We start from the raw sequence: 14,112 nt of genomic DNA on the forward strand, positions 1-14,112 counted from the left end.
TGCTGCAGAAATTCTGAGGTTTATCTACCACAAAGTCACTTATAGAGAGTGCCTCACAGTTCCCCCTTTAGATAGTGCCACACAAAGTGCCCTTTGAAGATAGTTGCCACACAGTGCCCCCTGCAGACAATGCCCCTTATAGATAGTGCCCTACAGTTCTCCCTCATAGATAGTGCCCTACACTTTCCCCTCGTATTTAGGACCACTCAGGCCCTTCTTCTAGATAGGGGCACACTTGCCCCCTTGTAGATAGTGCCCCTTAAAGAAATAAAGAATTGGTACACACTAGCCCCACTCCCGTGACAAACGGAGCTCCACAGCAGGCCGCCTTAGGTCTGAAGCCTATGAGATGCAGAGACGGGACCTTTGCGTAGGACGGCGTGATGCAGTGACATAATCACGCCGGCCTGCGCAGGGGTCCTGTCACAGCGTTTTATAGGCTTCAGGCCTATCGTGGCCTGTAGCTGAGTGAAAGGGCATGGAGCGAATAGCTCTCTGTTCTGCCACAGATACAGTTGAAAGTAGCAGTCGCCCGGCAACGCCATTGGTTCGGACAACTGGCGTTCGCAGTCTGCTAGTGGAGTACCCCTTTTCTAAGGACCAAGAATGCCCGCCAACAAAGGACATCTGGTGACGTTTAGGCTTTCCCCATATGCACTTGAAGTTGGGGAGAATGACAGTTGCCTAAAGTGTCTGGCCAGCTTAAAGAGAACCTTTCGCCAACCTGCCTATACATGTGCAGCCTAGTGCACCATGTAATGGGCAGTGCTGCAATAACCTTGTGTCACTTAATTTTTTTTTATCCTCCTCCGTTAGATATCGGTTCCATTATATTTGGCGCCCGATAATGCAAATACCCCCTCAACTGTCAATGGGGCGTTTCTTTATTTCTAAGTGGCATGGGGGCATGTTACTTATCGCTCTGACACTGTCCAATCCGCTATGGACAGTATGAAAGCGGTTTGTGCTGTGTGATCTCCCTCGCGAGATCAGTCTTGTCGTTCTGCAGAGTACACGCTCAGTCACGCACTCACATCTCTGACGTTGCCGCTCCCGACGATGCTGGATGTGAGTAGATCTTCTCGTCTTCTGTTGTGTGGCGGTGGGAATATCGTTGGGAGCGGCAACGTCTGAGATGTGTGCGCGAACCGGCGTGCGCACATTCTCTCTGCAGAACTACAAGACTGTGTGATCTTGCGAGAGAGATCACACAGCAAAAGCTGCTCTCACACTGTCCGTAGCTGATTGGACAGTGGAGGAGCGGTAACACGCCCACATGCCATTTAGAAATAAAGACACGTCCCATTGACCGTACAGAGGGTTATTTACATATTGGGCGCCAAATATAATGGAACTGATATCTAAATAATGGAAGAGGATAGAATTTTTTTTTTTTTTAAGCGAGACAAGGTTTGTGCAGCAGTGCCTATTACATGGTGCACTCAGCTGTACATGTTTGGGCAGGTGAAAGGTTCTCTAAGTGTGAGGTTCTCCTATCTTGTCTGCATTCTCTTAGCATATCTGAATTTTGGTTTTGTGGCTCTTTTTTTCCATAATTTTTTGAACAATTGTGGCAATACCAATTTACAAAAATGTTGTTACAAGAAGCACGCAAAAAAAAAAAAAAAGCTATAATTTAAATACACCCTAATGCTGGTTCATGAGTCTGCAGATGGGGGTGTGGGGTCCCTTTTTAGAATCTGCTTCTCGCCTGTTCAGGTAGTAAGGAGAAGCAGCATGTAGGCCCCTGCAGTCGGCTTCTGGGGCACATATAGTAAGGACACTAAGCTCCTGCTAGTTTAACCCTTGACTGGCCTCTTATACACTTCAAATAAAGGTTTTACATGTCTGACAGAATCATCTTTAATTATTATAGATCTTTCATTTACTATATGTTTAGCTTCTGTTAATGGTGTCCAAAGGTGATCATGTTCTTTAAATACATTGCATTACTTAGCAATATTATACAGACTAATAGTATTAGTAGCAAATGAGCTGTACTCACAGTTCTGTAGGCTTCAGAGCTGCATGCTGCTGGCTTAGTGTCTGCACAGAGCTTACTTTGTATTGAATTTTAACACTGGGTGCTCTACAGTGATCTTATGTCCCACTGAATTATAGGAGCTATTTAAATATTAACCGTTTCTAATAACAATCAGCAGAATTGTGAATGCAGCTCTGGCCTGTAATACAGGCTGTTACTTAGGATCAGTATAAGGTAAGTCATACAATGTATTTACCACAAGTTACGTTTTCTGTAGATTACACATAAAAAGTGTGACATGGCGTTTGAACATTTCTGTATGTTTCGTTTTTTATTTCAGCTCTGCGAACAAGTGTCTGCTAAAAGTGGCTGCATACGCAGCTCAGCTGGAACAGTATCAAAAAGCAGTAGAAATCTATGAACAGGTTTGTACTGGTGTAGCAATAAACATTGGATGTAAGTGTTCGTTCTGAAATGTCTTATTGCCTACAGGTTTACCTGCCGGACATATGATCCATGATGTCACCTGTTTACACATGACAATTGCCAAATAAGCAAGTAGAGCGGGGTGCTTACTGCGCTTTTCCAATATATATCATCCTTTTAGTAGAATGTGTGCGGCTCTGTCTACAGCAAGAACAGCGACTGGGGCTTTCTCACCAATCACTTCTATGGCATGTTTAGGACTAAGGTTTCAACCAGATGGGACTAATGTACCATTGTTTAATAGTCCGTATACCAAATGTAACACCTGAAACACCTCGTGGCTCTATTGAACCTACATAAATCCCTATGGTGCTCTAAGTTTGGTTCAGTAAAAGTGTGAGCGGTCCAAATGTAGAAGCCCCATCTACTCTAAATATTGTTGATTTAATTCTCAATCCAAGTTCTTCTTTTTCCTAGGTCGGTACTAGCACAATGGATAATCCTCTGCTGAAGTATAGTGCGAAAGAATATTTCTTCAAAGCTGCACTCTGCCATTTCATTGTAGATGAACTGAATGCTAAGGTGAGCACATTTTATGTAGTCAATGATCAGATCAATGCAAAGAATTATCAGGGTTAGAGCAATTTATGGAAAACTTATGACGGCAGGAAGAAAACACCTGGGTCATGAGTCAATACTAAGCTGGATTATTCAGTCATGAGATGGACCTGAATCCCGCAGTAATGTCATTCACACCTTGTGACACCCTGAATTGTTCCAAATAGTGCCCACAAATGGCATACTAGTCCCACATCGGTGCCACTTAAAGGGAATGTGTCGCTAGAATTATTTTTTTTTTAGTTAAACTATTATTATTTAAGTGATTACACATTGTTTAATTTTTTCACAAGTCAGGAAATATTATAAATTAGATTCGAATTTATAACATTTCCATGTGCTGGCCACTATAGGGAGCAGTTCCCAAAATTGCAGCATGGTCAATGTGGTAAAGCAACCTCATTGCTTTATACTGCAAATTTGGGGCAGACCTACTCTTTCTAGTGTCCTCACACAATCCCCCCTCCTAGTGCCAGGAGAAGGAGGGGATTGAATCTTCAAACCTCCTACGCTGTGTGCCGCCATTTTCTGAGCGACTGCACAGTGTACGAGGATTAGATACAGTGCTCAGCAGACAGTATAACATCAACATATTACACACATCACATACACGAACATAAATTACCTTCTCCTGCCGCCCCCGCTCCTATTCCTCGCGCCTTCGCTTCCTTGAACATATGGCCGGAAGCCGCGGCCGGAAGTCGTCATCTTACTGTCCGGGAGCGGCTTCCGGTCCACATGAAAATGGCGCCGGGTTTCGCTCTGCGAACGAGCTTCGTTTTGGTCTGTGTGGGAACGGCTCCCGTACGCATTCTCTATGTGGTTGTATGTGCCGTATTCCATCTCTGTATGTGTCGTTAATCGACACATACAGAGATGGAAAAAAAATGTCAGCCCCCATAGAGAAGTAAAAGTAAGAACAATGTAAAAAGTAGAACATGAGAACACAAATAAATAAAATTTATGTTAATATCATATTAAAAGCAATATGATAAAAAAATTTCCTGACACGTTCCCTTTAAGAGCATTGCCGCTTTAGAAGCCATGAAGGAATTCCTGCCACAACCGTGTTCATACAATGTACATTAGTGACCATAGGATAAATGTCAGCTACAGAAGTGTCCATACAGTAATACAGAAATAAATGAATATATGTGCACTACTGTTGCTCTATAGCACCAACATACTGTATTCTGCAGTGCTGTACACAAATTGTGAACATTCACATCCGTCCCCAATCGGGTTTCCTATCTCGGATACTTGCACACTAGGGTAGATTTTGTAGGAAGCCAGTTAACCTACCTATACGTTTTATATTTATTTATTTTGAGTATGGGAGGAAATTAGAGCACTCGGACAACACACACACACACACACACACACACACACACACACACACACACACACACACACACACACACACACACACACACACACACACACACACAATACAGTCAGACATGGCGGTAACACGCGTTATACAGTAGTGACCATACGATAAATGTCACATAGCAGTGTACATATAATATGCAGTGCAATGAACAGCAATGTCCATGCAGTATACAACTTGACATGACAGTATAGTATAGTCTTCTCCAGAGAACTCTCTTTGCTCCTCCTTTGATCCGAGGCACACACATCAGATATTTTGCACGGGATTATGACTGGTCTCATGTTGTTTTTCAGCTTGCAGTGGAGAAATATGAAGAAATGTTCCCGGCATTTTCAGATTCAAGGGAATGTAAACTAATAAAGGTCAGTGTGTGCAGGCGTCGCCAGGGTAGTGAATGAGATTTAAGGGGATGTGGCAATAGGATAGTAGGTTGGCACATGTGATTTGGAGGTAAGGGATGGGAGGCATTTTTGATCAGACGTGCTATCTGGAACATCGTGTGCTTACAGACAGGCTATCAATTTTTTCTCCTCAGAAATTGCTAGAAGCTCATGAAGAACAGAACAGTGAAGCATATACTGAAGCTGTAAGTAACATTCATTTTTGCTCCTTGTCCAATAAATGGTGCTCATCTGCCGTGAAATTGCAAGTTATGTCACTTACTGTTGACCTGTTTGCTTTAATTCTGTGTTAGTGTTCCTGATTTTCATACAGCGATGTAGAGGGGGCCACATATAAACAGCTGTTGCTGCACTAAAGCCTCTCCATCCTATAGTGATGTCAGGGGCTTCCTCTAGGAGCGTTGCTGACACTCTGGCCAGGGATTCTCGCATTACAAAGCTCCTAATGTCTGTCCATATATGGACGGTGTTGTCAAGGACTTTCTTAAGATAGTAGTCCCCGGCCAGAGCGCTTGCAATGCTTAGACTGGGGACTCCGTAATTTGATAGCCTCTGACATCACTGTCCATATATGGACAGTGATGTCAGGGGCTTACCCCGGGCTCAGCCCTTAAAGTAGTGTTGTGCCCTGGTAGTTTAGGCAACGTATCCCACTGTATGCCAATAAAGTGGGATACGTCAGTACCTTCCGTCAACGGTATACGTCGGGACTCCTACCAACCTATACCTCCGACGGAAGGAAAAAAACTTGATGTGAACAGGGCTGAACTTTGCTAAAAATTCAATTACCTAATGTGTAGTTTTTCTTATGGAAGTACATTGGAGCAAGTCCAATGATGAACCTGCAGTGTAACCAAATTCCATGCCTGTGCCTTACAGGGCGGCGTTAGCAGAATACAGGCCATCTATTATGTGAACGTAGCGCTCACAGGGGCACCACATTATTATAGTTTATCCTTTTCTGCTTTAGAAAAATTTCAAGCGAACATTAACACATTTTTGGTCCTTGTTTGATCTTTATATATTTTACCTAAAGCAGCAGCAGCAGATTCATTCAGAGGAAAGCAAGAATATGTTTTACTTTGTACTTAGGAGTTGAACATGTGACCGGGTGGGCATGGATGACCATATGGGACTGTTTTTTTGTTTTTATTGTAGAAGCAGAGCTGCTAGTGGTGAACAAGATGACGTGGATATCGTTGCCAGTAAAAGGGGCGGGGTTGTGACCACCTCAGTCAGACTGTTAAATGTCATAAAATAGCCTGATTAGAGATGGAAAGAATTGCTCGGCCTATTTTCTTACATTTGCCAAAAGCAAATCTCAAACCTGTAAAATCGATAATTAATGCAAGACGAATCTCTCATCTCTAATTTTCAGATTAGTAAACCAGTATAACATTAATATACATTTCGGGCAAAAATACGGTAACACGATTTTTTTTTCACATTGCAGGTGAAGGAATTTGATTCCATATCTCGTTTGGATCAATGGCTGACAACCATGTTACTTCGCATCAAGAAATCAATCCAAGGAGATGGTGATGGAGACTTGAAATGAGGACGGGAATTAGTGAATACATGTCTGGTCCCTCTCTGTTCCAGTCTCTGCAGTTTCAATTTACTTTTACATTTCAGTGCCAGTCTAGTCCGTAGTACAACACGATGTTAATGGCTGCATGTCATCGAGCACTGAAGGGATTTCATAGTAAATAAATTATGTAAAATTTAGAATGGAGATAATTATTATTGTGTAAAGCCAATAACTGAGTAAGTGTAATTATTCTTCTTTTTAGAATGTCCCCCTTGTTTCTGCACAGTGGAAGCAGCCATTATGTGGGCTGTCCTAATATAATAACCATTGAAATAAATTAAACTTGGTGCCTAATGATTGTTGGCCATGGCTTATAAGCATATAAGTATAGGAAAAGAGGAGTGATTCTCCCATAAGGCCGAGTCTATTACCTGGGTTTCAGTACAGGTGACATTTAAGAAACATTTTCTAAAAATCTGATTAATAATGCAAGATGAGTAAGGAATGGCATAAAGTAAGTGCTGCCGGGCTGCTTTATTTCTCTACTGCTGCCAATCCAGTCTACTTGCTTAGGTCTTTGACTCATGGCTGAATTGGATCTGAGTTGGGGGTAGAGAATGGGTAATGAGACTTGGCAGCGCTCAAACCACACTTCCTGTATTTTTTAGTAATCAGATTTAAAAAATAAAAAAAGACTTATCTGCTTACATAGGCGATGTAGCACTGCAGTATAACTCATGGTACAGCTGTGGGCCACTGATTCTGAATTGCGTCACTTAGAAGACATGGTAATTGTCTTTATCAGGCCTTAGTCATATACAGTATAAGGGCTTCTTTGTTTGAACTCCAAATAAATATGTAAAATATGATGTGTGTAACCTGGATATCTTCTATACTTTGTATAGTGGTCTGATAACTGATATAGGGGTGATATTATTTTTCTTGTATGTGTTACACCCAGGATACCTTCACATTAGCTCTTGCCCATATATTATTTAGCATTTTTCATACATCATGTAGGAAACATTGTTTTCATACATTTTAGTCTTGGTTGGACTAGGAAGGTTTGGAAGGAAATGTTATATAAAAACATATAAAAAAAAGAAATATATTAGATAAGGGTTATTTTATTGGGCTACCAATGGGGTAGAATTGTGTATTTGGCTAATATATTGTATGTAGCGGGTATGTTATTCTGTATTAGGCTACCGCTGCTTGGTATGTGCTGGTAACATTGTGGGATTAGCATGTTTCCCTGAGGGAAAAAGTTGCTAGCAACCTTGCTACAAAACCAACATGGTTCCCATAGGGAAACATTGAATTAGCGTCAAGCTTGCATTTTGAACACGACTGCCTTGCTGTGGATCCCAAGCCCTAGCCTTAGTCTCTGGTCTAGGAGGATACTCTTGACCTCATCGATCGAAATAGTCTCGGAAACACTGGTCGACTTGTCCATATCAACCAATTAGTATCTAGATTTAACGATTAAACGACACTTTAAAAAGAAACATTGACGCTGGTTGCTATGGGCAACAAGATTGTGTTTTTTTTCCCCCCTCTGAGACAGTTTCAAGGGCCAACCGTATATAAATGGCTTGTGTGCCCACTGTGGGTGAGGAGAATTATTTGGATGACTAGCAATTGTCCTATGTGATCTTACGAATAGTGGAGGCGGAGCTTTGGTTGGCTTGAGTTGTTCAAATCCAGCCAATCGGAGCACCAGAAATGTGTTTTTTTAAATTATTTTTCTAGATGATGAATATTGTCTGCTTTCACTGTGCGTAGGCAGCAGGCATATTTGACCATGTTCATATGAAATTCTTTCAGGATACAGTCATTGCTCTATTATTTTATATGACATGAAATGATTTACAATATAGCAGAACATGAAGTGGTAATAAGATTTTATTTTTGTCTTTATCTAGTATTTGTATGTGTGTTTTTTTTTTTTGTTTCTTTTTGTGATTCACTTAGCACAGCCCATTTTATACTTGGGACGTCACTTCTGAAGCCTCTGACTGTTTCGTACTTTTATTGACTTTTGTGAGACTATTTTCCTTTACGTGGTAATTTTTCATTTGAGATGATCAGAAAACAGTATTTTTGCACAGTTGTGAGAATATGCATACTACTCTGTCACAGTAATATGATGCAATAGTTTTTGTAGTCTTGTGTCTCGTCCTGTGTGTCTTGGTAGATTGTTAGATTTTCTGGATATCCTATGAGATAGTGGACGGCATGTGTCAGCTGTTGTGCAAAATGTCATGCTGCGTTTTCCAACCTATATAATGGACAATCTGTCTTCCTTCTCGGTGTATAATTATGTAACCAATATCTAATAACTAAGCAGGAAATACTGTGTCTTTTTGTGTGCACATTGTACAGTTAATAAAGTGACAGTATGCAACAGCAATGAATTGTGTTTTTGTTTTTTTTTCCCTTCTCACATCAGTAGGTCAAGAAAAAAGTTCTATACAGAAATTAGATACGTTAACTTTAACAGGTTCCCAACCGCTGGCCGTATGTATACGGCCAGCGGTCAGGGTCTCTGAAGTCCGCCGTATAGACTATTTACGGCGGCACTTCAGAGACTGTGCACGCGCGATCGCGTGCACACAGCTCTATGCCCTGGCTGTTGCTAACAGCCATGGGCACTGGGCAGAATGTCAGGGGTCAATCTTTTGGCCCCTGAACATGTGATCGCTGTGACAACCAATCACAGCGATCACATGCATTTCTGCATAGAAAACAGTGTGCACGCGATCGCGTGCACACAGCCCTGTGCCCACGCTGTTACCAACAGCTCTGGGCAGAGTATCAGGGACCAATCTGATGGTCCCTGAACATGTGGTCGCTGTAAAAACCTATCACAGCGACCACATTTGTTTTATTTTGACTTTTCTGGCAGCAAATCTCCTGCCTCTTTTCTTCTCCTCAAACATTGTTTCAGTTTGAGGAGAAGAAGAGACTCGGGAGAATTGCTGCCAGAAGATTACAGTTACACAAAAAATACAGTTACACTATAAAACATTCTCTGTATAGATAGATTTCTATCTATCTATCCATCTATCTTTTTTTCTATATATCTACCTTTCTATCTTTTATTCTATTAGAATAGGCAGGTAGGGAGTATATAATTATATATATATCCACATATATATAATATATATAGCAATAGCGGTTTATTTTTTTGTTAGTGGTAGTGTAGATATATATAGCAGTTAGTTTGTGTGTTTTATAAAAAAAAAATTAAAAAAATTGTTTAGTTAGTGTTAGTTACGTTATGGCGAGGAAGTTGTTTAGCGCCGAGGAGGCATACGCCATGCTGTGGTCTGAGTCGGAGACCGCATCAGAGATGGCGTCCGAGATGGAACCTGTTTTAGGTAGTGACGATGACAGCGTCACTTCAGGTTCATCTTCAGGGGACGTTGTCCCTGATGCAGTTGAAACTGCAGAACATGAAAGCGCAGGGCCAAGTAGCGCTGTAGCATGGGACAGCCTGGTCCCTTCAGTCCAGGCTCTTGTATGGGCACCTGCCCCTTCTTTTGGGCCTAGAATCCACTGATTTACGGCCACTCCTGGCATAACCGTGGACAATACAAATTTTGTCCAAATGGGTTACTTCCATTTATTTATAACGGACGACATCCTAAATCAGATTGTCCACGAAACAAATTTATATGCCACTCAATATATAAGGCAGAAACCTTCATCCACCCATGCCAGAGATTGGACGCCCACTAATTTGCTGGAATGAAAATTTTTTTTGGGGCTCACCCTAAATATGGGTATTGTCAAAAAGCCCTCCATTAGGTCTTACTGGTCAACAAGACCCGCCCAAGCCACCCCAGTATATTCTGCAGTAATGCCCAGGTCTCGTTATGAGACAATAATGAGGTTCCTCCACTTCAATGACCACGCACATGCCCGCCCAAGTACCGATGCAAACCGGGATCGGTTGTTCAAAATAAGACCGCTAATAAATTCCCTGAATAATTTATTTCTGCAACTGTACACCCCTGAGCAGAATGTAAGTGTGGACGAATCCCTCCTCAACTTTCATGGCAGACTTAGCTTTCGCCAATATCTACCTTCAAAAAGGGCAAGATATGGCGTTAAGCTCTACAAATTGTGTGAAAGCGGGTCAGGATATACCACCGCCTTCAGGATTTATGAAGGGCGGGACCGCACAATAAATGTTCCTGGATGCCCCCCTGATCTTTCCACCAGCAGTAAGATCGTGTGGGAGATAATGCAGCCTCTGCTTCACAAGGGGTACCACCTGTACTGTGATCATTATTATTCGAGTGTGCCCCTGTTTTGGCATTTGCATGCTGCAAGGACTGGGGCATGTGGTACCATGCGCAAAAACAGAATTGGTTTTCCACAGCAATTAGTGGGAAAGCGCATGGTAAAGGGGGACTCCTGTGCTTATGCATCTGAAGAATTGCTGGCGGTCAAGTTCAGGGATCGCAAAGATGTGTATGTGCTAAGCACTATTCATACCGCAGGAACAGTGGCAATGAGGGAAAGGGGGGCAACATCGGACAAGCACAAACCAGTGAGCGTGTCCGAATATAACAAGTACATGGGGGGCGGGGGGTGGATTTAAGCGACCAGGTTTTACAGCCCTATTTAGTAAAACGCAAAACTAAAACCTGGTACAAAAAAGTGGGCATTTATTTGTTACAGGTGGCCATCCACAACTCATTTGTGCTCTACAAAAAAAACAGGCAGAGACACATACCTGGATTTCCAGGAAAAAAATTATTGAAGGCCTCATTTTTGATGTTCAGGACACCTGAGAATGCCCCCAGTCTGAGGATGTCACGCGACTGACTGAAAGACACTTCATCAGTTGGATTCCCCCAACACCAATCAGAAGCAACCCCAAGAAAAAGTGCCGCGTCTGCAGAAAAGACGGGCACCGCAAAGATTCCCGATATTTCTGTCCATGTCCCTCACAACCAGGCCTGTGCATTGAGCCATGTTTTAAAAAATACCACACTGTTCTGCATTATTAGATTTTAGTTAATTCATTGAAAATATATTTGCCCTACATAACTTTTTTATTTTTCCCCTGATTTTACTCCAAGGGTGAGGGAGGGAATGGGTGGGGGGTGGATGTCATGTTTGCATATTCTCTAAAGTTCATCTGCTGGAGAGCTCCATTTGCATAAACCTGCAATTTCTTATTTTAGAAAACCCCAAAAAATAAATTCCCATTATACCCCTAGATGAATATTTTGGGATTTCTGCTTCAAGAGCAGATATTTTGGAAGTGTTATAGAAACTCTGTTGAGTTTTGTAAAACCAGCTTTGAAAAAAAGCGATTTGTGAAATAAGCTTCTTCTATCCTCCGCCCTCCTACTTCTCTATGTGATAAATAAAGCCCACATATTTGGTATCCCCATGCACGGGAGAAGTGGAAGAATGTGAAAGGAGATGAATTTTGGCCGTGGTCTATACTGTGTGTGAAAAATGCTGGTATAAACTGACGCATTTGCTAAAAAATAGCAAATTTTATTTTGATCCATCTTATTCAAGAAACTTTCAGAAGAAAACTGGACTGTCTAAAAATATGATAAACCCCTTGAAGGAAACCTTGTGGGGTCTACTTGTGTGAATGAAGTCATTTATGGGGTGTTTCTAATGTTTCAGCAGCATTACACCCCCCAGAAAACAGTACGCTGCTATAAAATCAAATGCAGAATTCCTGGATCGAAAAGCCTCCTTTTATGCCAAGCCCTGGCACATGCCCGCACAGTGAATAAGGCACACATATTTGGTATCCCCATGCACGGGAGAAGTGGAAGAATGTGAAAGGATATGAATTTTGTCCGTGGACTATACCGTGTGTGAAAAATACTAGCCTAAACTGACGCATTTGCTAAAAAAGCTCTGATTTTATTTTGTTCCATCTTATTCAAGAAACTTTTCATAAGAAAACTGGACTTGCTAAAAATATGATAAACCCCTTGAAGAAAACCTTGTGGGGTCTACTTGTATGAATGAAGTCATTTATGGGGTGTTTCTAATGTTTCAGCAGCATTACACCCCCAAGAAAACAGTATGCGGCTATAAAATCAAATGCAGAATTCCTGGACCGAAAAGGCCAAAAAGCCTCCTTTTATGCCAAGCCCTGGCACATGCCCGCACAGTGAATAAGACACACATATTTGGTATCCCCATGCACGGGAGAAGTGGAAGAATGTGAAAGGAGATTAATTTTGTCCGTGGTCCATACCGTGTGTGAAAAATGCTAGCATAAACTGGCACAATTGCTAAATTCTTGCATTTTTTTCCAATTTTGCCCACTTTAGAGAAAAAAATAAAAATGATATATACTGACAAATGCCACTAAAACAAAGCCCGATCTGTCCTTTAAAAAGAGTGTAAAATTCAAACATGAACTTTATTCACCTGCTGAGTTATAGTCCTCTAAAGAAGCGCATAGCAAAATTGTGAAATTTGCTCTGGTCATTTAGCTGTAAAACAGCCTAGTCCTTAACCGGTTAAAGGGGTCCCTTAGAACAAACAACCCCTTGATCTAAGGGTATGTGCACACACACTAATTACGTCCGTAATTTACGGACGTATTTCGGCCGCAAGTCCCGGACCGAACACAGTGCAGGGAGCTGGGCTCCTAGCATCATACTTATGTACGATGCTAGGAGTCCCTGCCTCGCTGCAGGACAACTGTCCCGTACTGTAATCATGTTTTCAGTACGGGACAGTAGTTCCACGGAGAGGCAGGGACTCCTAGCATCGTACATAAGTATGATGCTAGGAGCCCAGCTCCCTGCACTGTGTTCGGTCCGGGACTTGCGGCCGAAATACGTCCGTCAATTACGGACGTAATTAGTGTGTGTGCACATACCCTAAGAGTTGCTGCGGTGATCAGCTGATCGCCATGGGTCTAGCTCCTGAGACCACTGGCAAAAAGCTGATTTTCCACGCGATGATACAGCCAGCTATACATTTTCCTGCAGTGGTCGGGGAAGTCCTATTACATGCAGCCATGTTAAATACTGCTGCTTGTTAGCGACTCCTCACTTTAGCTCATATAGCGAAACCACTTCTATGACTTCCGTAAAGAAAATTCCCATTTTAACATCTCGTAAATTTCATGTTCCTGTAGTTATGCTCCTACATCAGAATGGATAATATAATGTCATATATGTGTGTGATGTAAATCAGGGCAGTGCAGAATTAGGCCTAATTTATTTCGCGCGGTTCACACAGGTTTTTGGTGCTCGCGAGGGGGGGGGGGGGGGGAAGCGGCATGTCCTTTCTTGCTGTGGTTTTCGCCTCTGACACCCCATTGAAATCAATGGGAGGCAGGAAAAACCTGCGGCGCTAGTTTCCAAGCATTTTTTCGCAGCGGTTTTTATAACTGTCCAACAAAAAAATTAACTGAGGACTTTGATTGGTCCTTATAAACATCAACACCTATTAGAAGATTTTCTACATGCGGCGCAGTGTGTATTTATTGATTATGGACGGCTGGACAATACATGTGCTATATTCCAATTATTTTATAGGTGCAGGAAAGACTAAGAACTTGGCAGGTAAGGTAAGTGTCCGTTTCCTTTATTCTCCCTCTTGTTCCATAAATGAAAAAAATCTCCATCACTTCCTATTACATACAAGGAACCCCAGATCTCCACCCATAGCATGACTGCGAACATCACCATCTAACCCCATAGACCGGTCATAGGTGACACTGAGGAGTGAAGACCTGTTTGCTCATGTTACA

The 14,112-nt window shown here is 42.0% G+C and overlaps 1 protein-coding gene across 1 annotated transcript in view; it reads left to right on the forward strand.

Annotated features, from left to right (window-relative positions):
* Nucleotides 1-8,766, forward strand: part of LOC142760110 (beta-soluble NSF attachment protein) — a 31,494-nt gene extending 22,728 nt beyond the window's left edge. The window contains exons 7-11 of the mRNA XM_075863056.1: nt 2,325-2,409; nt 2,888-2,992; nt 4,715-4,783; nt 4,957-5,007; nt 6,276-8,766. Of these exons, the coding sequence (XP_075719171.1) occupies nt 2,325-2,409; nt 2,888-2,992; nt 4,715-4,783; nt 4,957-5,007; nt 6,276-6,380 (415 nt within the window). The 3' untranslated portion in view covers nt 6,381-8,766. The remainder of the gene's footprint in view (nt 1-2,324; nt 2,410-2,887; nt 2,993-4,714; nt 4,784-4,956; nt 5,008-6,275) is intronic.
* The last annotated feature ends 5,346 nt before the right edge of the window (nt 8,767-14,112 follow it).

Source organism: Rhinoderma darwinii, chromosome 4 (assembly GCF_050947455.1).
Source record: "Rhinoderma darwinii isolate aRhiDar2 chromosome 4, aRhiDar2.hap1, whole genome shotgun sequence".
Taxonomy (NCBI): Eukaryota; Metazoa; Chordata; class Amphibia; order Anura; family Rhinodermatidae; genus Rhinoderma; species Rhinoderma darwinii.